General features: G+C 43.5%; 1 protein-coding gene across 1 annotated transcript in view; it reads right to left on the reverse strand.

The window, feature by feature from the left end:
• Nucleotides 1-1173: 1173 nt before the first annotated feature.
• APCDD1 (APC down-regulated 1) overlaps nucleotides 1174-24958 on the reverse strand; it is a gene marked incomplete at its 5' end in the record, with an annotated part of 28960 nt that continues 5175 nt past the window's right edge. The window contains 4 exons of the mRNA XM_082316929.1: nucleotides 1174-2152; nucleotides 4222-4543; nucleotides 18792-19323; nucleotides 20679-20862. Of these exons, the coding sequence (XP_082173055.1) occupies nucleotides 1701-2152; nucleotides 4222-4543; nucleotides 18792-19323; nucleotides 20679-20862 (1490 nt within the window). The 3' untranslated portion in view covers nucleotides 1174-1700. The remainder of the gene's footprint in view (nucleotides 2153-4221; nucleotides 4544-18791; nucleotides 19324-20678; nucleotides 20863-24958) is intronic.

Genomic DNA, 24958 nt, shown 5'->3' on the forward strand with positions numbered 1-24958 from the left:
AGTATGGAGACTCACCTATGTAAAGCTGAAAGACCCTCATTCAAGACATACTTTTCCTACGATGCTGAAAATAACATATTAAAGACTTTTTTCTCCCATAGTACCGGACTCGGCAGCTAGAAGCTGCTGACACTGATGAAGAAACGCGATGACCTTACTCCATGTTTCTTACACAGGTTCCTGCTCCTCCTGCGAGCCAAAACCCATGTGTATATCACTAAAAGTCAGAGCCCAAATGCCACAAGGTTAAGCCATGCCTTCAGCTTGCTCCCCATTAAAGCAGGGGAGCATGGTTCATCTATGAACTTGTACCTCCTTGCTGGCCTTAAATATCTCCCTTACTGCCTCCAGTCTGCTCTGATTCGCATCAGTGCACACAAGGCTGTATTTGCCGCTGTGGGAAACCTGAGGGTTTCCAGGGCAGGCTCTTGTTGAAGAATGTTCTGAGGGGCTGTGCTTATCCACCTTCCCAGCAGTGTCTCCCCAAACCAATGCCGATTTAAGCTCAGTGAAACCGTGGTAGGTGTTAGGGCAGTCCAGCAAGGAGAAAAGGGAGGGGGCAGCTGCATTTGTGCAGCTCTTGCTCCTCCCTCTGGTACGACTGCTCCAGTCTCTCTCCCAGATGGATGCGGGTTTGTTTCTGCCTGCTTTCTTGCTCTACTAGGGGCCGTGGTGTGCTTGCTGCTGAAACCCTTTACTTGTTCCTGCATAAGATCACATCACTAAAAATACGTTGCTAAATAGGGTTGCAGAACATGTTAGACCCCACTTGCTTCTTTCCTTTGTCCACCTGGCTGAGACAAAATCCAAGGCACGAATACTGCATGCGGAGTATGTAAGGCCTCAGGAATACAAAACCAGAAGAATTCCCTGCAGCCTTGTATCGGCAACTTACCTGTACTCCGTGCATCCGACAGAAAAGTGCTGCTTCTGTCTGGTTTTAAGGGGGCTTGGTTGTAACTATTTGCTAGATACAAAGGGAGGCCTCGAAGCAATTACATAGCTAAGGAAATTGAACGAGAAAATATTAAACCACTGGTTATTTTTACACCTTAATGATTGTAAAAATAGCTTAAATTACTTGGAATATGTTTTTTTAATTAGAGGTATCAACCATTTAGCACTATCTGAATGGAGGGCTGTTGATTTGCTGTTTCTTTTTGTGTTAGGAGCTGTGAGATAATGACAAGATAAATCTTTGTGGATTTCCTCCTTATATACATATCTACATCAGAGCTGTGAAGTCAGAGGGGGAAGCCGCTATCACAGTACTGGCACGACACCGAGCCCTTCCCCAGAGATAAATTCTGATGAGAAACCGGGCGTTGAGGAGAGGAGTACCACAGCGGTAAGATGGCAGAGACTACTGAAGCAGGATCATAATGTTCACCCCAGCAGTTAAAAAAAAAAAATAAAAGGAGACCCCTTCCCTCCCCCCAAAAGTCTGCAGTCCTAAAGTGCAATTACTTTTGTGCAGTCATGTCAGGCCAGGGATCAGACTGGATGAAGTTCAAAGCACAAACATCAAACGAGTGCTGTTCGGGATTCAAGGAGGAGGGTCGAAGTAAGGAAAAGAACAACAGTTCTCAGGCATTCAAGTGCATCAAGAAAATAAATGTCCCTTTTTTTCAGAAGAAAAACAACCCCCAGTCTGGTGGAATCCTGGCTTTGTAGTCATGAAAAATAAGGTTTTTTTACTTCTAGCTGAGAATGTCCCAATATGACACAGTACAAATAAACACCACCAAAGCAAGAGCTGGGGTGCTGGGATATTTTTCTGGTGCCCTGCTGCTATACAGCCTTATTTTATTCTCCTCTGGTGACTCTTCAGATCTGGGCACTGACGAAGCGCACTGAATTAAAGGCATCTGGTAGGAAGTGGCTCTCTTCTCCGGTCGGTCGGGGCTGGACCCATCGCTTGGTCTCTGGCCGTTGTACAGCAAGTACCTGCCCCGGGCATCCTGCTCCATTTTGAAGATTTCGTACTCGGTGTGAGGTAGGCGGATGCCGAGTGCGATGCAGCCGTTCGTGTGGGTGACGTCTTGCTGAACCCCAACTTGCCAGGACCCCTGTGCTCCGCACTCATTCCCGTTGAAGACGTTGAGCAGAGAGGCTGTGGATATATCCATGGGAGTGACCTTCATGTGATTCACTGCGAGAGAGGAAGAGAGGAGCTGTCAGCAGAGGGATGAAAACAAAAGCAAAGGCAACGTGCGGATTGGGGTGTACCTGTGAAATGACAATTGTCTCTCCTTGTTCATTCCGAAATCAGTTTTTTATATTGCAGGTGTGGCCAGCAAATCTATTTGCATCATTTTATGCCTTTGACATAATTGCTTCTCGCACAGAACACGCACACACACAAACTCAGTTGAAGAAAACCTGATGGCCACATATCTCAGTCAGAGATTAAGCAGAGCTTTTCATAAATTCCAGACAATCCTTTACAGATAAAGCCTGGTTGGTTATATTAGGAGATAGCTAAAAGAGGAAGCAATAAAACTTGACTCATGTTTTATTACCATCCATATTAATCCATAAGTAAGGCTGTTTATAATGTATTTTTCATCATTTTTTTAGCATGTTACCCTGTAAAGCTAATGAAATAATTAGTCCCAATTGGAAAATTTGGAAAGTACCACAGCTGCATTATCTTCTGATTATTACCTGTCCTTTTTCATGTGAATTATGAAGTATTGCTGAACTACAGAGAGATGCTTTTTCTCATATCTAAACAGTGGCTGCAGCTTGCAGTATCAAATACAGAAATGCTGTAGCTTCTGCAGTTCCAAGTTGCCTGTACTTCAAAGGACGTGAAGGCACATAAAGTTTTATTTTTCAGCCAAGTTTAAAGTTGGGAAAAGCCAAATTGAATGAGCCTATGGAAGCTGAATAGAGATTATTCCCGGTGTGAATTTGACACTATATATCAAGAAAAGGGGGTCTGAATGGATCATGCTGACTGAAACAGAAGCAAATATCCAGCCCTCGTGCCTCCCAACACACCAAAATCCCAAATTCTCTTGCAGGTCATTAACAGCGTATATGTCTTTTTATAGTAAGGTGTGTTGGGAGTTTTATTCTGAGTTTTTATAAACAGATATTCGACTCAATGGCTCTACAGTTCACATTATTTGCCCTAGCTGGTGTAAAAGGTCTATTGAAAATGTAAAAGATCTAGAGAAAGTAAACCTAAAAGTTTTACTAAAACCAAGTTAGTGACCTCGTAGTGAGGTAACTTGGCACACCATAAACGAGAAATTCGAGCAAAAACTGGATTTCACCCCAGGAGCTGAGCTGGGACATGCATGCAGCTGTAAAGAGCAAAAGCCCTGATGGGCAAGGGTATCGCCTGCCTCCTATGAAAATCACAGATTAGTAAATTATTTCTTATAGTTAGATGCTTTCCTAAATTGGAGCCGTGCAAGAAACTATATGTTTCTCACATGGTTACTGAAGTCAAGGAGGAGAAGAGTCCACAGAGCGCTTGGGGCTTCCACAGGCTCCACTGGGGCTGGCACCATGGTGGGCCGTCATGTTTTGGAGATGTTTGCTTGTGTGAGTGGTTAAAGCCACTGAACTCTTTCTAAGCAGGGCACTATGGGGTTGTTTGCACAGGAAGGCTTCTCGGTGGCAGGGACCCGGGTGGCGTCACCACCGAGCACTGCTTCCCAAAGTACTCGAGGGGGTTTCGGTTAGATACATCTAGTCGTCACTGTGGTGGGATCAATCGGAGCTGTCTTTAGGGACATCCTTACTTGCTCTAGGGCCCCTTGGAAGCTGATGAAAAGACACATGCTGCTGCTGTATCTGTCTTCACCAGAAAATGATTCATACCACATATGACGTGAAATGCCTTCTGAAGGTGCCTTTTTCTCTCTACTGAAGGAGCCCTAGGACACAGATCTAATCTCAGATACTTTGCTTAGATGCTTGAAGTCTGGCCACTGGACTCCAAGACTTAGTGATGCGAAATCTTATTTTCTTGTGCTGTACTTAAAGATCTCTGCCTCAAATGAGTATTGCCCTAGTGGTGCGAAATACCGTGCAGCTGTATAGTTTGGCTGGGCATTCACACAGTGCCTGAGAACTTCCCAAGAAATGACTAACTCCTGAAAATGACAGAATGAAATCATCAGCAACCAAATCGTTATGAGCGAACTCTGCTCTGGTCCGTAACTACGTGACCACTTCTGCCCCCAGTGCAGCGAGCCACTCTACCTTTGAACACAAACTCTGTGCCACCCATCACTTTGGATGAGTGCACTCCCCGGCTGTAGCGTCCCTTGGCGTAGATAGTGAAGGTGGGGTGCTTGCAGATGGGGTCGGAGTAGTGGTAGTAGTGACCTTCCCAGGTGTTGTTGTTGTCGTGGAAGATGAAGTGCCGAGTGAGGAAGAGGACCTCCGGTCGCACCTCACAGCGCTGGCTCACCCACTCTCCGTGTAGCCCTATAGTCAGATCTGCCTTGGGGGGTAAGATGGGAGGATGGTGCTCGTCCGACCGGTATATGATTCTGCACACGATGCACGTGCGGTCGTGGTTCTGAAATGAGGCAGAGAGAAACCCTCGTTAAGCATTATCCGTGATAGAGGGCAATGAATCAGGCTGGCTGTTTCATGTTCAAATGACACCAGCTCAACATTTTAAGGAATACGTTGTTATTTCTTATCTTTTTAATGTTCTCTTGCAGATTCTCACCCTTCAAAGCACCTGAAACATGGTACCATTTGGTTTTGTATGTGTAAGACTGCACAGCAGGAGCGGAGTTAGGAGATTAATTCCCTCATCTGCATTTCTCTGAAATGAACATTTTAGTGCAGCTTTTCATTGGATCTAGAAAAGCCTGACTATCCTTCAAATCATACAAGCTGGCGGATGGTAATTTACCATGGTAGGGACTTGGCAACTTGTGTTAGAAATTAGTACGTTTACTGAGCTCTTACTTTGCATCTGTCTTCCTTTTAGTTGTTAACTTTGGGTACTGTAGATGGACACGGGTGTCCTAAGTACATTTTTCAGTTGGGTAGCAGCCTGGGAGAACACTAACCAGTGATCTTAAACTTTTTCATCTTTTCTGAGCCTTAACGCAAGCTTGTGAAATGTATGATATGGCCAGCTGCCGCCAGACATGGTGAACGGGGTCCGTGGTGCCTGCCAGGCTCTGCGGCGGCTCAGGGCTGTGAGCCAAGCACCAGCCTCGAGCAGCTGGGTATCCCCAGCCCTGTCCGTGAGCGCCAGGGCTGTCTTACGAGGGGTGTGCAGGCTCCGAGTCCGTGGCAGGAGGGGAGGGAATTTCACGCTGAGAGTTCCACCTCCTGACATCAGAAACTGAAACTACAGAAACCTGTACGTTGTTCCTAAGGCTAACTGTTTCTGCCTCTGCCTCTTGTTGGCAAAAGAGCTTGGCCTAGCTATTCTCTTTTTCAAACTGTATTTTGCGCTTTTTCAATGGCAAGAGAGACGGCAGCATTAGCATTTGTCTCTGCTCTGCTAAACCGTGAAGTAAATTTTATGGACCAATAAAGGATTACAACGCTAATTTTTTAGCTCACTTCATTTATGACAAATAATTAGATCAAGAAGAATAAATAAATGCCACCCCGCAAGGCAAAAGCAGTGTTTTCTGTTTTACAAGTGCCTGTTTTGGGTTGGCAGTATGCTGTTTGTTTACATCTCAGGATCTCTAGTCAGCTGATGATGTGCGGAGGCGCTGCGATCTGAGCTGTAAGCAGGCTTATGCTCAGAGTGAAAGGCAAGGACCACACAGACAGCTTGTCCTTTCATCTTTCAAGGACGCTTGATCCTTCCTGGAGAGAGGGGGATGCACTGGGCGGGTTACTCACATCCACCTTGTTCAAGCTGCAAGGTGGTTTCCCGAGGTGCAATTCAGAGTGCACCGAGTTAAGAGCTGAAGCTCCCCACGTAGCCATCGGGGAGACAGATCTATACAAATACTTCTTCTTTGGGCCTCTTTCCAGCCCTCTTTTCTGAGATCTCTGAGCTCCCTCCATAATGTAAATGCTGATATTCATTGCTCGTACTTTAAAGTCCACGTGAGCTGCTATGGAGTCAGCATTTCTCCACTCACTGCCTTCAGCTCCTGGCACACTTTAGAGGCGACATTTACACAACCTTCATTAGTGCCCTGAGTTCCTCCAGTAATATGACCGTAGGTAGCTTCAGAGAATCAACACACAACTCCCACAATATATTCCTTTTACACGTATTAAAATGGGTTTATATTTGCCCCCACTCCAGACCAGATAGACACCAAAAGTCAGTGAAATCAATGAAAAGTTTGCTGTTCTACATCCCTGGGATGTAGAATAATGGTCTATGTGCAAAATAACTACAAATGATGTCACTCAGGCTGATCTGAACCGGTGCTGGCCAACAGCCCCACTTTGAGGAGGAAGGAGTTGGACCTGGTGACCTCCAGAGAGTCTTTCCACCCCGGAACACATGGTCTTCTGGGAACCAGGTGTCAGCATGCTGTCAAAGTGGATGCAGTTCTTTCCCACTGTGGAGCTTGTTAACTAACTTTAAGGTACATTTTTCAGCTAAATTCTGCGAGCAGGTGCAAGGGCCATTAGTGTCTTAGTGAAAATACAAAGAACATTTAATTGAGTAATTTAACTGCAACTGGTGAAGTTAGCACTGATTTGTGCCATAGTAACTGACAGCAGAGGCTGGTGCAAAACATCTGGTTCTCCTGAACACTGAAAGCACAGATAACAAATAAGGACTGTGAAACTGAGCTGTTTTCTGAAATTGCAAGTTTCAGTTTGGATTTTCTGATTGTCAAGAGAGGAACCAAGATCCAGTTATGTTTCCTATTTTGCTCTAGGTTTCTCGTGTGACCTTCCTGTGTGATTTAACCTCATTTCATAGAAATACAGACAATTACAGCTCTTCTGTTTGGGACAGGACTGGTAGGAGGCTAAATAAAGACACTGAGTTGTCAGAAAGCAGACAAAAATTTCAGGGACCTGGATATGATTAAAAATAAAATAATAATAATTATTATAAAATACGTGTGTAGCTCTATTCCTGGAACAAACCTTCAAATACAACCTGACAGAAGTCCAGTGTCCACCTTCCCCTTGCCTGCAATACAATCTCACCAGGTGTCATCTGCAAGCTTGTTTGGGACTTACTAAACCGGTCTGTTGAATCCCTAGCTCTCTTCAGAGGACCTCAGTCATTTTCTCCAGAAAGCGGTCTGGTTTGCTGGGTGGTTTGCGGCTCAGGCTTGCTGGGGGGGCTGATGACTTATAAATGGCTAGGAAACGAGTTGGTTCTTGGGAAAGGTGGAGACTGTCTTTGCATGTCTTGGGCAGCAGCAGAGCCACCGTGTTTCCCTTGAGCTCCAGCCGTGAATGGGGATGCCAGAAGCTGTGTCCACCCTGTCCCAGGCAGTGCTGCTGGTGCTGCAAGAAAACTGTTAGGTGAGGTGTGCGATTCCATTCACTGCCAACCAAAGCACCGAAGAAACACACATTTTTGAAGTGTAATAGAAATAACACTTTGTCTTCTTGGAGATCAACATCCAAAAGATGTTCCCACTGCCTTGCACGGACACCTGCAGTGATCCAGGCCAAGGGGTTGTGCTGTGGAAGATGCTGGTGTCTATCAAGCACTCATTTCTCCAGCGTGGTTGTCCTGCCATGGGGTAGACTGGCATCACTACCACTTTAAGGGCTCATAAACTGCACTGATGACAGTAACCTTATTGCTGTGATTCTTGCCCCACTCGCATAAAGTGAAACAAGAAAGCGAGGAAAAGACAGTGTTCTAAAACTAAACATAGCCTATATAAGCTGAATTGGTCAATAGTAGGAGACAATTTCTGCTATAGTCCCTTTTCTATTGAAGTGAAGTTGAAAGCTCTTATGATCTCCCAGAGGAGACCCTGGCAGAGCAGCAGGGGCCAGCCAGGGTGGTTTGGTTTATATTCACATTTCCCTCTCAGGAGCCTGTCCTCCACAATCAGTTTGTGAGCCAAGGCAATTTGACCTGGGAACCAGTGGTTTCTGTTGCCCTTGTTCAAAATCTGAAGAAAACCAAACAGAAACCCAGCCTGTTGTCTTCTTGGTCACCCTTGGCTGTTTGTGGGATTCCTCTGTTGTTTCTCAGGTCTAGTGAATGGACAAGAAGGAGATCTGGAATCAGTTCTATTTGTAGCAACTTTTTTTTTTTTTTTTTACTTTTTTTTGACCAGGAAGGACTATCAAGCATAAATGTTCTTTTTGGCATTTTTCTAGCAGTGGTTTTAGGTTTCTTCTCTCCTCTACAACATTAAAAACCATGGGTATTATGAGTCAAGGCTCTGATGCTGGGCAGGGAGTATTATTCTCCATTATACCGGCAGCGTAGAAGGTGCAGACTGGTCACACCTGGGGCTGCTTAGTCCCTTGGCTGTGGCCAGCAGCAGAGTGGGCAGAAGAAGGTCCATGGAGCTCCGTGGTGGAAAAAAATTCATAACTACAAGCAGCCCCTTTCTCCTTATCAGAGGTGGGTTCACATCTTGAGGCACAAGGAGGAGTTACTTTCCAAAACTTATAAAACTCATGCTGTGCGACTACGCTGGCTGCCATTACACTGTGAGTGGAGGTGACTCCTTGGGCAAACTGAAGGAAGGTCCAAGTTAACTCACAGAAATCGGAGTGAAGTTCAGCAATATAAACACTTGTCTGTAGCTCATCTGGCTCTTTGACCTCTGTGGTCCGTATCTTGAGCTGCTGTAACTGTGTAGCCCTTCTAATTCCAAAGGCTTTGCACCAGCTCTGAAGGTCGGGCCAGTTGCACTCCTAAGAAATGTCCAGCCTGCCTGCCTTCTAATTACTGACGATGTGCCCGGATGAAGGGGCTGAGGTGAACGGGCACTTTCTGCAACAAGCAGGGCGTGGGACAGGGAGAGGTTGGGGTGGTGAGGAGGGAAGCAGAAGTATCCCTTTCACAGGCTGGCTCAGGTACCTCATACGGACATATCCTGAACGCATCGCTTCCCTGAGACCAGCGCTTGAATCTAAGCCTACTTAACCCTTTTTTTTTTGCTGTGATACTATCTTTCACAGAGTTATGAACTTCTTAGCGGAAGGATATGCCACAGGTAAACTTCCTTTTGTCCAAGTAATGGACGAGAGAAAGATCTAGTTTTGTTATGAGGCAATTGGACTTAATTACGGAGTAATTTATTTTTAACAATTGACTGTATTTTTCACTGTTGCTTTTTCAGGTCGGCTGCTCTTGGCTCTTAATTACACTCGCTAAGGTCTTGCAAATCACTCCCTTTCCATGTGTGTCAGGGAAAGATTATTTTCTAAAAACAGACGTTCAAAGGAAATAGGGAACAGAAGCAGAGGACATTCAAGTCCAAACACAATTAAGTACTCTCTAATAAAAAGCTCACTTGGGCATGACATAAACCAAAAAGCAATAGAAAGAGCAGTGGACAGGATGAACATCTGTTCTGTGTTTTGATTATCTTAGGTGTACAATGCAATATTTTTAATAGTGGGGTCTTGCTAGAAGGACCAGCCCATGAAATGGCTGCTGCCCCATGACTGGAAGATCCCTTCCCATGAAGAGTGCCTCCTTGCAGCTCTGCAATGCTAAATCGATGGTGCCCCAACTCCTCGCCCTCCCGCGTGTTTCTTCAAAGCCAATTTCTGAATTAATCCATGAGGCCATGTGGGCTGAAATAAGCCTGAATCTCTGGCTGGAAACTCAGTTCTTGTAGTCAGGGAGAAAACAGTTTGTGATCTGAACATTTCCACCAACATTTTTCCTTATCCCTCCCTCCTGCTGCCTCAGCTGAAGTGGTAACAGGGCCAGAGAGCTCTGGAAGCCAAGCAGGGAGGTTTCTAATAAAAAAAGCAAACAAGGATGAGGTGCCTTGATCTTTTTCCCAATTGCTGTGGATAGTCAGAAACATAAACCCTCTCAGCATAGTTTAATTTTTCTCTTAAGTTCTATGGGATTCTACAGCTGCCTAGGAATAATTTGCCTCTAATCAATTCATAGTATTTTTTATGGCCCAGGCCAAAAAACTATCACGCAACTGGAATGCTCTCCGAGCAGTGGTGAAATGAGCTTTGAACAACACATAGAAAGATCTTTCTGGAAGTTGTTCTAGTCTTCTTTGAACACCTTTGTATTTCGATGCTGTTGTTAAAGAATAAGACATCTATGGACCAAACCCTTTTCAAAATGTACAGAAAATCTACCCTTTCCTTATGGTTCAAGCAGAAACTGAAATCAATGCTTAATACCAAAGAGAGGACCTGCAGGATATACTGCAAGTTGTATTTAGGGACAAAACAGACAAGCACTAATAGTAAAGGGGAGGCTGAAAATACCGTTATTTTCAACTAAACACCTTGTTCAAACATATTTGCTCTCTCCTGTATCTATCTATTCATTCCTTATATCCTGAAAACGTGTCTGTATCTCAATCCAAAAATTTTAAACCACTATTTGTCTGAAACAGCTCAAATTGTAACTCAGCCCTTCTCTTGTAGAATTACAATAGATGACTGGTCTGATATTTGGCTATTTACATAATGGAAAATTAACATTATCTCAACTATAACTTACTGTTTTTTAAGGAAAGATTCATTGCTGCGACTACTTAGAGTCTGCAAGATGCAATGCATTCTTAACAGAACATACTGAAAAATTAATGTGATATTTTTCATTAGATTCTTATTTTAAAAAGGACATGGGAAAATATCTCATTGAGTATACACAGTCTGGAGGAACAGAGATACAAAGCAAAATTTTGTTTTCTGGTATTCAATTTTTCTCTGAAAAGCAAATGTTTCTCTTCAAAAAATGAAAAAAGCATTTTTAGGGGATTTTTTGGTATCTTTAGTGGAGAATTTTGACCATTTTCTGACAGGCTCTCTCTGTCGTCTTTTATAGTTACAAATAGTTGGTATTTTAGTAGACCAGACACATTAAGAAGACAAAAGCATAGAAGGCAGCGATGTGTAGTAAGCTCTTAAACCATCCAAAAATATGGCAACTCCTGTTATAGGAGGCCTGGTGTTGGGGCAGATGTGGGACTGGTGCTGTTTGGAGCTGATCCGGGCTAAGGAAAAGCAGCGGACAATTCTGAGAAGTGGTGAACCCAGTTAGTTTTCTCAGTAGCAGTTCGTTTTACACCTGCAAGGTCTTTCAACTTACATGAAATTACACAGCAGTTTCCCAAAGTAATTTGGGAAATCATCTCTCCTTCTCTTTGCATCTGGAGCCACTGCACAATGGACGCATCCTTCCTGTACCTTAACTTGGTTAAGAGATTCAAGTATCAGCTCTGCCTCAGCAAGACAGAAAAACACACGCTCTTTGCGATCAGCTGTGCCACTTTTTGGACTCCTCCTTGCTCTCCTCTTCCCCCCCCCAGCAACACCCATGTCAAACCAAAACCCAAGCCCAAACCGTTGGCAGAGCATTGGCTTCTTTCTGTAATGCCTCCCTTGGGGCTCAGGCCTTTCAACTCTCACCTTTTATTCAAACCCAGATATTCAATGTGGCTACTCTAAGTACAGCCTTCCCTCCCTGTCCCCCACACCATTGCCAGCTGGGCCTGGTCTCTCCTCAAGGGCTGCTGCCACCACCACCCTGCTCAGTTACAATAACCCCGTGCTGGTAAAGTCACTTATTTCAAATTTCTGTAGCAATATCCTGCCTTACCAAGTTATGTACTGACATGAATAATATTTCTACAACACTCTACTTCTGCTGCCTGAGCCCCCAGGTCTGTGCTGGTGGCTGCAGCGTGGGGAGCTTGTTTGGAAGAGCCAGGATCTCAGCTGATATAAAACCACCTTTGACCAGCCCCAGTCTGCACTGGTTACCGATGCGTGGCAAGAAGCAGGTCTCATTCGCGGTTGGAAAAGGAGGACAGGTTGCATCTATATGGTATTGCAATAGCAAGGGCTAGCACCCAGCATAGCCTTGCTGCAGGGAGGTGTGCGATGAGGGACCAGGTGCCAGGTTTCCTCAAGCGCAGGCTCAGGCCTCGAACTATGCGTGCAGTACAGCCCTAAGCGGTGGCCCGGGATCTTGCAGGGTCTGACAGTCACAAAAGCTGGGGTAGGAAACCACATATTACCATGAGGGAAAGTACTGAAGAAGAGGGGAAAGAAAAGACGTGCTTAGCAATGATCTCTCACACCCACCTGAATACCGTGTGTCACGGGCAGGGCTAGATGGGATTGCAATGAGGCATGCCTGGTCAGGATGCTTTAAACCTCACCACCCGAGAAAACCAGGTCCCAGGTGTTAGTGTTAGTAACTGAGTGCTGCCAGGATGCATACAAATGGAACTCGTGCGAGAATTTCAATTCAAGGAAAAGCTTCCAACTCGACAAAAAAAGTTGGATGGCTTTGCCTCACATTGCCAAGGAGCCAAGTCCACAGAAAGGACACCTTTATGAATTGCTCACTATAGTATCAAGCTCCGCTCCTCCACCACTCTAGGTAACTGCAGACCAAGACAACGCTTTAACAAATGGCTACAATCTCTCTCCACCACAGAAGTGATAATTTCCAGGCTTTCCATGACCTCATATGAAGCTGAGTTGGCTAATGTGCACTAGGCTAGCTCTGGGGAGTTGACAAGCACGGCTGACACAGTTATAATTCAGCCTGCCAAAGGGAATGAAGAATAACAAAGATTTAAAACTTTAATTAAAAAATCTTGAAGCAAATGAAATGCTGGAGAGAGTGGTAACTCCTTTGCAGGGTTGTCAGTTTGGGATTTCTTTTGGTGGGGAACAGAGGAGCTGCAAGCAGGAAGGAGGGTGGAGGTAGGTTCAGATTTATCTACCAATGCATACCATATATTTTAAGATATTGAGGAACGGTTTTTATTAACTGCTCCCATGTAGGGAAAGATAGTGAAGGAATCCAAAGGCACTACCATTACACAACTGCCTGATCTACGATGTTGATTCTGTTGCACAACCCTGCATAAAACTGAAATAAACACAACCAACTTGAAATGCAAAAGTCTTCTGGTTGCTCTTTTCTGATATAAACTACTTTAGCCTGGGCAAAAGAGAAGAACAAAGAGAAAACCAGACTTTTTCTCAGATGAATGTACTTGCATGTCATCTATCCCATTAAAATGATACTAATTTATGGTGACATGAATATTTTGGGAAGTATCAACCAAAAAATCCCTGGAAAACCCAAAGGGACAGCTTGAATGTCCATCTTGAGGAACAGAGTATTCCAAAATAAAGCTGCCTTATGTGTTTATTAGGCCTTTAAAAAGCAACCTATATAGCCCTCTGAACCATGTAGCAGTATTACTAGTGAGTCCTCCCTCCCGTCTTACAAAAGATGAAGCAATTGTGGTTAGATGCCAACAAGAAAGGTATCAGTAGTTTAGATACATATGTTGATGTGATCTGAAGGTCCCTGTCTTATTTTGCTAGGCTAAATAGTTAATTTTGATCTGTGGTACTGTATCTGTGTTGACGCAAGCTTTTACTGCAGTTGCAGAACAGACTGATAGTCAAGAAAGATGAATAAGGTTTTAAAAGCAATGCTTAGCTTTTGACCGTTCACACAGAGAGTGAAAAGCAACCTTTTGCTTCAGCCCTTGCCTAGCACTAGTGCTGGTGTAGGCAGCAAGTGCAGAGTGGCACCTTCAAAGGAGCACTCTTCGGCAAGGCCACCGCCAACAGTGCTGCTGAGCACGGCAAGGACCAGCCTCAGCTAGAAGCTGTTTGCTGCTTCTTATCTCTGCAGTGCATCACACGCACTGTTGTTGTTCGTAAACCTGGAATTAACCTATCTGAACATTCCTCTGAATGTTCTTTCTTTGCTCCTCCCATAGTTTCCCTAAGCAAGAGTCTTTTGCAAATAATAATGAACAAAAGAACCCCTTCAAGTGTTGGCTTAATCTAGAAGTCTAGTGGCGCTACTCTGGCAAACAAAGGAGTTTTGTCCTCCAAAATTACACTTTTTGGTTGAGATAATGTTTTGCATATTTCTCTGAGGCGCTTCACATGTTTAACATTGATTTATTAACTTATACTCGCATTTCCCTGCGAGCTCCTCAAGTACATAGCATTCCCCTATAGATGAAGTCACTGAGTTTCAAAGAGATGAAGACTTCAATGTTGAAAAAGCACAAAAAACTTGGCGCACTTTGTTCTTTCACTGCCTGGCTAAAGGAAAGCCCAAGCACCAGTCTCCATACGTGGAATCTGTATTAGCTGCAAATGCCAGGTGCTGCTGGAAGTCAGCTCCCAGCAGCGAATAAACTTGTCATAGAGAATCAACCCATTGGAATTGCATTTTCAAGGGAAAATGTCTTACTGAAAGTGTGTGGCCAGCAAATGTCTGAGCATGGCAAAGGCAGAAGGAAGGTTATCCTAGCACGTTTTAGGCTTCTTGTGATGTTCCAGAGCACTCCAGCCTTATTCCTAAATAACGATCTAACTAGAATGACTGGTCATCACAGCCCTGCTCTGATCTTTCCCGTTACTCTGTCAGACGATAAAATAGCACAAGGAGTTCTTTGTTTATAAAGCACTATTGCTGAGGCAATTACATGCGAAATAAGTATCCCAGTATTGCTGTTGTACCCATTTCCTGTAGTTTTAGAGCAGATATCTCTGAAAACATCTTCTGTCCTTCTGCATAGCGAACGAATACCGCATTCAAGCCTTCCTTCACACTACAAGTCCCTGTATGCATTTGTAAATACGGTGTGATTTTATGACCAATCAGTCAGGCTCCTTGGTCCTAATCAGGAATATTTTGTATAATACGCGTGATGATGGCCAAGCAGTTCCCCTGTCCTGCCCTTTCCACCTGTGTGCTCTCTCATGCTGGCTAAAGAAGCTGCATGTGCAATAGCTTGAATCCCTTGATAAACTCACAACGTCAAGAGACATCAAAGACGTTCAGCCCTGTTCATCAGCAAGTCCTAAGTGGCATCTTGAGCAAGGCTAGAGGACTGCTAAGATAAATCTATACAGTGACCTATTCATCAGCTGCACTCAGGAACTCCCACGTATTTTACAGGAGGAATTTATTTAAGGTATGCTCTTATCTGAGAGAATTCGTAAAGCCTTAAGAGATGACATATTATATATTTTTAAAAGCTCCCTGATTTTATATGAACACTTGAGATACAGTAATCTGTGAATTTATTCAGATTTGTAGCTCAGCATAAAGCTGTCTGGTTTTTGGACAGACCTTTTGATTTACCATCCTGTGGTGAAATCGCTGCAGGAATCTGGAGAAGGTCCAATTCTATTTGTTTAAAGTCCTGATCATGTGGCTTTGGCATTCCTAACATATCCAGCAATCATTTGCTTTTAATTACCATTCATTTCAACCACATAAGTAATGAATGTGGCTACCACATCCAACTTACAGGCTGTGTAAACTCTTGAGCTGGGTGGAACGTTCTTCTATATAGAGGCTTAACTATAAATTTAACTCAAAATGTGAATCCTCTTAACTTATTTTAGGCAGGCCTTTATAAGTTTAAAATAAAAATAAATAAAAAGGAAATGAAAAAAGCCTTAAATGAAAGATTCCACACAATACACCTGATTCACTTCAGAAGCAATTTCCTGGCCTCCCCAATCTCTTGGTATGACTGTAGAAACCTTAAAAAAACAAGTTAATTTAACGTTTCTATTTATTCACGGTGTCCAGTTTCCAGAGGAGTCTTTGACTTGTAGTTTTAAACTCAATTTAGCATTTAAACTCATTTTCAGCTGGGTCCCAGTGGAGCAACAATTAGAAAAGGAAAAGAGTTCAAAGAAGAAGGGTTATAACCTTTCAGCGGTATGTTTGCCTGGACCTAAAAAAAAAAAAAAAAAAAAAAAAAAGTCTCTGTTTGTTACTATTCTTCCTACATTTGGCAAACACTAGGTCAGACAGCTGGGTTGCGAACCTGTTGGTATAGAGAACTTCACAGTTAGGTACAAACCAATACCCAGAAGTCTTTCATGGCAGCTGACGCAAAGGTTCATTTTTTAGGGGTTCTGTTATTTGTATCATGCTGAAAGCCTAGTATCAGCAGGTCCAACTTCCCTTGAGAAAAAAAGAAATTTCACATCAAATCTGAGCAAGAGGAACCTACCAAAAAACACAAAGAGAAGCTGCGCTGTTGCACACTTTAAACTTGTGTTAAACCTATGCATCTTTTGGCGTTGAAGGCTTCAGCTAAGACTGGTGTCCCAGCAATCCACATGCTGTGTGTGTGTATATATATATATATATATATATATATGTATGTATATATATATATATATATACACATTGTGGGAGCCAAGCAGGCCTTTCAGGCAATGGTTGGAGGAGAAACAGAGGTATTGTAACTCTCCAGAAGACATAACTGTCCCAACTGGGAGTCGAGCAGTGGCCTGCAAGTCAGGACCTGGGGTCCCCATTTATTAAACTATAGTGGTTTCATCATGGAGAGCTGGAATCTGCACATATTTTGGTGTACTCAGAGTTAACCTGTGCTTTCTCTAGTAACAGCACTTTCTGTAGCCAACAGTACTCTTATGAATGGGCTTCCAGTGCCATAAATTCAGCCTCGAGATTTAGCCTCTGCCAAGACCTGGCTACCAAAAATCTTATTTGGAAGCACTGTACTTCATGAATACCAATGGATAAGTAGCTGGCTTGTTTGCTTTTCCCCTCCCCCAGTTCTTGTAAATATATGATATGGAAGCCTCCCCTGGGAGCCACACCGCAGGCTCTCCCCGGTCGGAGCGCACGGGTACCCCCGGGCAGGACGTGGCCGTCCGGGCAGGTGGGACTGCGGGATAACAGCGTGCAGGGTGACCCAGGCAGGCAGGCTGAGGCTGCTCTTATCTTCCACATAGAGATGTCACCCACTCAGGTCAGAATGGATCGGATCATGTCTGAGATAATGGACTTTGTGACCGTAAATGAGAGCTTTCAGTGCTCTCACATTTTATTTAGCTAACGTGGCTCAAGAAAGAGACCTCTTATGCACAATTCGATCCCTTAAATTTGAGCATTATATTTCAGAGGCTTTATAGTTTAGAGGGGAAAAGTGATGCTACAGTAGCAGAAGACCAGCAGGAAAATCATTACCAGTGTGTCCTAAGATTACAGCAAACCTGGACAAAAATCTTATTTGTATAAAGCTGGTTGACAGTACACCTGATCATTCTGACTGTCATGAAATCACTACAAGGGGAAGTGTAAGCATTTACTATGTTATCTATCAGCCCATAGTAAGACAGCTAGATTTGACCAGAACAAAGAATCAGCTAGAGTGAATTAAATCAAGATTTTGTCTCTGTTTCATGTGGTCAGAAAAAGATCTACCATATTTTCTAGAACAGATACAACAGAGAGCTGGTGTCAGATAATTTGTACCTACAGATACCTGCAAGGAAGAGATTTAGGAAAGAACTCTCACTCCCAAATAAGCAAAGAGAAAGTCGATATGCTTGTTTGAATTAATTAAAGAAAAGTAAAATTTTGATGAGGAGCGTGCTGTCGTTTACCTCCTGCTGCTGAAACTCTCTGTTTTGGGAAGACATGTTTAAAAAGAAAACGCAAATTTGTCCCTGGTCACTTGAAGAGAACATAAGAATGACAGAAACGACAGCAGCTTTCATACAGAGACAGAGTTGACTGTAGATTAAAATTATTCCTGGGCCAGGCTATTACAACGATTAAAGGCAGATCACATAAAGTCCTGAACCATTGAAATGTGATGTTCACAGGAGGCAGACGCAACCCAGGGCTGACAGTTTCGAATGGAAGGGAAAGCCAAGGCTTTCTCATCAAAAGTCTCCCTTCCCCTGGCATTGTTTCCTGCTATTGCTGATAAGCTGTAGCTGATTTTTGAATCGGTTGCGACGAGATGATTAAAAATGGTGATAACCCATTAGCTGGCCGTGATGGTGCGGCAGTGCCCAGCTGGAGCACAGCGGCGGCAGTGGCAGCAGGCAATGTGGTTCCAATCGCTGCCTGCCTTTGAAATGTCACCAGGAAAGATCTATTGACAGCCCTCCTGCTACAGGCCATCAGTGTCTACGCTTCCTGTTTGACTTTCGTTTAACTTACTACGGGGTTGATCAGTTCCCAATGAAGCTGAGGGCACTTTGAGGCCCCTTTGAAAACTGAATTATCAAATGGAATTAGAGCCCCATTCAAAATTCACCTGTTTTTCATTTCATTAATGTGTGTGCCTGCGTCTGGATCCATGACCTGCACAGCCCATCAGTTTTTTTTCCCTTCATGCTGCCCCTTTCATGTGTCTACCTTCCAATTTCCTTTTTTTCTCTTCAGGTTATGGATCACCCCACTTCCATATGCTGATACAATTTCATTTCCTCTCTCCCTGGCACTCCCGCAGCTACACAAGCATCCACTGATGCCTGTTTCTCTTGTCCTTTTTCAGTCCTGTATCAAACTTTCTCTCTTCTCATCTCCTAGCCTACAGCCGTGGTCCCAGCCAACCACTTCCATCTTTGCATGCAAGCCTTTGCTTCCATCTTCACAGTGGCCTTTATTGACCTTAGTTCATCAGACTACTTTTTGCACATTTGATGCAGTCTCATAAACCACAGAAGAGTTACTATTCTCACGAAATATGCTCTGTGACCTTTTTTTTAATTGGCTGCATCATCTGTAATGGTGCAATCCACCTCTTATTTTAGAACCACATCTACATTTTTGGTTACACTAGTGCACTGACTCAGAAAAGCTGAGGGCTTTGTCACTCGTATCTTAAAAAGAGGGCATATATATGCACACGTACCTTGGCATTTTGAAGAGGAGGTTGGTAACTAGAGGGCCGATAGTACCTCCTCTGAGTAGCATCAGTATGAATGTCTCCGAGAAATAGCTCCTCCACAAGGTGGTCTAAATTGTGGTGCAGGTACTGCTTCTCCATGCGGATCAGCTGGAGTTCGTGCATGGCAAAATTCAGAGCTTTGGTGCATTCACAGCCGTTCTCTTCTCTCAGCAAATCGTAGCTCACATCCTGCTCCCAGGGACTATCTTCTGGTATAAATCCAGGACACGTATGGTTCACCAACTCACTTAATTTTTTGGCTACTGCTTCGTTGTGGCATATGATCTGTATGTTGCGTAGCTGGTAATCAGCTTCAGTACCCCCTCGGATGATCCAGGATGCTTGGCGAAGACGTATTTTGCCACGTATAACTAATGTGTAGATAGGGTTTGTGCAGCGATTGCCACCATAATAAAACTGATAGGCCTTAAATGTATTATTGTGGTAGAACCTGTAAGATCTTGTGATGAACTCTGGGCCTGCTCTAACTTCACAGCTGTGGGAAGACAGAAAGTGATGGAAACAAAATTTTAGCAAGGTGGCACATCACATACACTACAGGTAACAAGACCGAGCAAACCTGCATGGGTCCACAGAGACACTTGGATGCTAACGTCCTTCTGGCATAAATGGGGGTAAATAGGAACTTGGCATCTGTGGCCTGCCAATTAACCAACGATTGCCCCTGCTGTTACGCTGTTATTAATATACTGCTTCATGGTGATCATATCTAACTAAGGGCTTTATCTTTGTAGGTTTAAATACTTTGAGTCATGTTTTGCTTTTCCTTTTTGTCTAGGGATCTCCACGTGACTCAGTTCTTCTCTGGAAAAAAGTAGGAGCTTATTAAACATCTATTCTTCTCTTTTGCATGGTACATTTAGCAAAAGGACTGATGATAACATCAGAAAGCGAAATGCCAAACATCCACAGAACAGTACAAAGAAGTGGCTTCTATGCTGCTGTAGAAGCTTCTCAGCGGAGCTCCACCAGCTCTGGTCTGCAGAGGACGTGCAGGATCATGTCCTCAGCTTTTCCACTCCAGCTTCAACAGGGGTGGTAGTTAATGCAAACTTCTGACCGTTAATGCAAAACTTCTATTTGGCTTGAATTTGGACCATGCGATATTCAGGTTTTGTGTTTTTTCTTTTTTTTTTTTTTTCTCTGAAGGTGTAAATGGCAGTTAAATTCCACTTCCTGTAGAAAGTCCTTTTGTGCCTTCAAACTTGTCCCCCTTGTCACATCCACACTGCTTAACATAAATACACTCCTTTCTCTTAAAATACCCCAGTCTTTCCTACTACAAGTCACTTCAAATAAGCATGTGAATATTGCCTGCTGAGATACAGAAAGCAAAAAAGCTCTCTGAATTACAAGTCATCATGTATAGAGAGTAATAGAACTGGTGAAATACAGCTTCTTAATTTCTTTTGCTAATAAAACCTGTGCTAGACACATGCTCTGAAAACAAGGACCCATTCAATGGATCTAATGCATGTAGTCAAAGATAGCACAATGTTATGTTTGAATAAGCATCCATTTTGGCAACTTGGGCTCCTTCCTATTCAAAGAGAGATTTAAAGATATTTCACAACATGCTGTTTAAAATCCAGACTATAAATCGATTCATCAAGACAGCTTTATAGCATGCTATTCTACTGTACATCACACTGCTCCTTCTCCTTTTATGCATAAACATATATAAAGCATCTGGAATTCAGAGCATCACCATATTAAAGAAAATATTTCCCCTGCTGCTTAAAGTGCGAATATTCATCCTTCCCTCTCTGCTTCCTTCCCCTCTTCTCTTCCACATATATCACTCAAACGTCTTGTTTTATCTTTCCTTACCCAGTAGAGACCCAGTGTCCCTCAATATTGGGAGGCATCTGCACAGTGATCCGGGCTCCATTGTGAAGGTGTTTCAGCATATGATGGCACTGTGACTCCTTGAAAGCCCTCCATGCACTCTTCTCCAAGGACCGAGGATGGGATCTGCTGTCCGGGTGAAGAAGAGCAGAACCTTCTCCCAGCCCTGTGACAGAAATTTGTAAATTATCATGAGACCCTGCTGAGAAGGGCTTCAGTACGATAAAGGAGGTTGTGAGCATCTTGTGTTGAATGACACTTGTTCGCAACGTTATGTGTCTAGGAAAGTACTGTTTACATTTCTTTTCTCATATGAGAAAAAAATAAATATGGGAAGCTCTTCCCCTCCATCAGCCCACTAATCATCCACTAAATAAATTTGCTTTATGAAATACACTGGGGAGAAGGGCTTGAACCAAAGTGTTGCGTTTCCACACCCAGGAGATGTGGCTCTGAACCTGAATTTTATAGACACCTCTGTAATCTCTGGTCAGGACAATCAAAAACCTGGACCGTGGAACTTTTAGAAAGTTGCATCCAGATCCGGACATAAACTCTGCGGTTTCAGCCCACCTCTAATTTGAACGCTTCTATAATAAACTTGCAAATAAAGACTACTCTTTAAAGCCGAGGGAAAACAGATATTAAAAGCAAAGCCTCTGCACACAGGAAGCCTCTGTGATGACTGAGGTGGTCAATTAAAGGCAGATTCTGCTATTTTTATTTTAAAGTGGAAAAGGAATTTCAAAAGCTAATTTTATCTCCAGCACACAGTAATTTTGGTTTCTAGTAATGTATACATACAAAACCCACCAGCGCCCTCTCTACACAATATTAATTGAACAAAATGAATACGTAGCTTCAGAAGGAATGCGTCTTTACTCTTTTAGGCACAGCCTGCTCTTAGATATGTTGGAAAACATGGATCAAAAGAACAACACACATCTAGAGGTTAAGAGGTGAAAAACATGAACCTTACATAATGGGTTGGAAACTGTATTACTTTGCCAGAAGGAATTTAAGAACCAGCGGGCTAGAAAACGAATACGGGGTGGGGTGGAGGGGCTGGTTGCGTGCCTGGGAAGTCGGGGCGGCTCTCTCGGGAGAGGGATGTCTTGCTAACACACGCACCCAGGGCCAGCATCTAGGATTCACCCCTATCTTTTCTGGTGCTCTCCTGGCTGCCCTGGCTCAGGAATTGGGCTGTTTGGGATGACCGGGGCGTGTTGCCACTCTACACCGTGCCGAGCCGCCTAACGCAGGATCCTATGTCTTCTTCCCCAGGCCCCACCTACCGCTTAGGCACGTGCTTGGGCGGTGTGCAGCATCGCTACAGAAATTACAAGAAAATCAGTATTATTTGTTTTTAGGTAGACACTGTTTCAAACCTTTGCCATTTCCTATTGCAAAAAAAGAAAATGGTGTCAGTGATTCGCTATGTTGGCCAGGTCTTAGATCTTCCGGAAGAAACTTGGGTAACACCTGGGAAAATGGCATTGCTAAAAATATAAATACATGTCAGCCATTTGGAAATAGCAATTCCTAAGCTAAACAAAGGCAAGGACTTATCCAGTAGGCAGGGTAAAGAATAATCAGAAAGAATACAATAAATACTTGAATGTAAACAGTGCTCACTGCTGAATGATCTCAAGATTTAATGAGATTAATGAATACAACCTCACAAAGTCTTTCCTGGAAAATCTGGTAGCTTTGTTGCTAGTTACAAATAATTCTTCCATCTGAATGAGAATTTACAGCCTTACTTTCTAAAGGGTAATAAATACTAGGGATGCTTTGATATTTGAGCACACCATCTGAGATGCCCTTAAAGGAGCCTGATTTTCAGAGGGTCAATACTTCTCCCTTTCTGGAAGTCAAGGTTTCTCACTCCATTGGTGAGCAGAGTCACTCATGTTAGTGACAAACAACTCCCACTCTGCAGGCAGAAACAGTACAGCTGCTTCAGAAATGGTACAGCCATGGCAGGGTGACTCTCTGCTTGAGCTGACTACATCTTTGGAGAGGCAGGATTTACTAGATAGGGTCAGTGCTTCATGTACGTGGCAGTGCAGCCTCCTGGGCTGAAGCCAGCATCTCTGCACAGCACCTCTGTGCTGTGCCATGTCTGCAGCCCACCTCACCTGGAGCAGCACTTGACACTCTCAAAAACTTGGGCTTATTTGGTTTATCTGACACCTTGTGGGTATGGGGTGGATATCACAGGCCTTCACACTGCCAGGAGAACAAGTTCAGCCAGGTACAGGTAAGCTTACCAGTATATTTATTTTTGTCATTACGAATCACAGCTACTGACTGAGAGCTTGCCTTCTAACACCCTTCTCTACCTCTTAGTCTCCACATGCTCAAAAAGCCCACGTTACTTCAGCACCTCATTCTGAAATGGAGTGAGCGCTCCTGTCCATGGGCTCAGAGCATCTTTTGGGTCAGAAGTAACACCTCCTGCAAGGTAGCCGGTAGAGGCTGTAGCCATCAGTAGTAACTTTCAACAGAAACCTAGCTGTCAGGATGTCTCCTGTGGACAAATTATCTCACACTGAAAAAGTCTTTGAAAATTTACATCTCCACTTGAAGTTGTTAAGCGTTTGAAATCTGCCATCAAGAGGAGGTTTTGAAATGGTTCAAGTGACTATTTCCAAGGCATATTTATTATACCATTTTCTTTTAAGAAGTTGTATTTTGCCTAGCTCATGTCATATGATTCATTAACACAGACGCACTTAAAAATGAATGATTTATTCATTTAAACATACTTGGGCATTTAATTTCTCCAAGCAAAAATCCTTCTGTGGGAGGATACCACCTTGCATGTGCACATATCAAAGGAGAAAATGCAGTAACCACATTATACATTCGCAATAGTTCCCTGGAGGAAATAATGAAAAGAAGGGGGTTTTGAAAAAGAGTCAAACTTTATGTGATATTATACAGTGCCTTTTCTCTGATACAGCTCAAAAGCAAGGGGGTCCTGGCTCTCCCTGTCACATGTATGTAGTTCTGTCTGCAACTTGCAAACGATAAACTGTAACCAGTGGACGGAAGGGAGAATCGCATCAATAGCTCTAGAGATCTGTGCCTGCGGAGAGGGTGTTTGTTTGGGACTCTATCCATCCAACCGTGGCAAATGAGGGCAGGAACAAGTTTGTTTAACCAAGACAGGCATGAGAACATAACAAAGGCTGCAGAGACAGAGGAAGGGGTGTAGAAAACACATGCATGCTAGGCAACATCACATAAATAGGATGTGAATATCAGAATATGAATTATGGTATAAAATTAAGTGATGGGACCTTTACCTATGTTTGTGTTGCTGGGGCCAGGAAATAATTTAGCAGAGTCTCCTTCCTTACCAAGTAATGATTTCAATGCTTTTATATTTACTGACATATGCCTGTAGGTATGACTACCATACAAAGGCACCATAACTTCCCCTGGTTCCTTCTTAAGATCAAACACAAGACCGGTGATACGCTTCCCACACAGGGCATTAAACCGGACACCGTCTTCCCGTGCCTTTCCTCGCAGCAGGTGCTCAGAGGCAGCGCGGCGTCCCCCTCCTCCACCCCTGGCCGCGCACAACGAGGTGTTCTGCAAAGCCGAGGTCCTGCAGGGATGAAAGCACTAATTTTAAAAGATCCATTTGGCCATGTTAAATGGGACATCATTGGAAGGCTCAAGGTTAAAATGTGCTTTCATGAAACTGGGAAAAGAATTGCATGGCTTTTTAACAGCCCACTTTGGAGCGTAGACACAGTTGCAACATAGTTGGAGCCACTACTTTCATTCAAAGAGATCCAAGTCTGCTGTTCTCTACAGCACAGACAGATGGTAGGCTTCAGTACCTCCTTGACAAGCCATGTAAGTAACTCAGACTCGACTGAGAGTATCTCAGACTCTGACTGACTGACTTTTAAATTTTTGTGTTATAAAGGAATCTTATCCACTTGTTAAAAATAAATAAATAAAAAAATCTACCATGTCATCACTCAAAAGTGTGACAGACTTCAAACAAAAAACAATCTTTGCATGAGACTAATAGCAATAATCCTGTGAAGCCTCTGGATGGCTTTCACTTTAGCCACACCACAACCAGAAGTCATAAGATTGTATCACCCACCCCATGGTGGCTGTTTATGCAAAGGAGCAAGTCCAAAAGGAAAATTCCAGAATCCATCAGAAATGCCAGCTAGAAAAACAAAGCAAAACAAATGGATTTTCTGATGAGTTGATATCCAACTTCTCTT

This window comes from Platalea leucorodia (assembly GCF_965183815.1).
Source record: "Platalea leucorodia genome assembly, chromosome: 1".
Lineage (NCBI taxonomy): Eukaryota > Metazoa > Chordata > Aves > Pelecaniformes > Threskiornithidae > Platalea > Platalea leucorodia.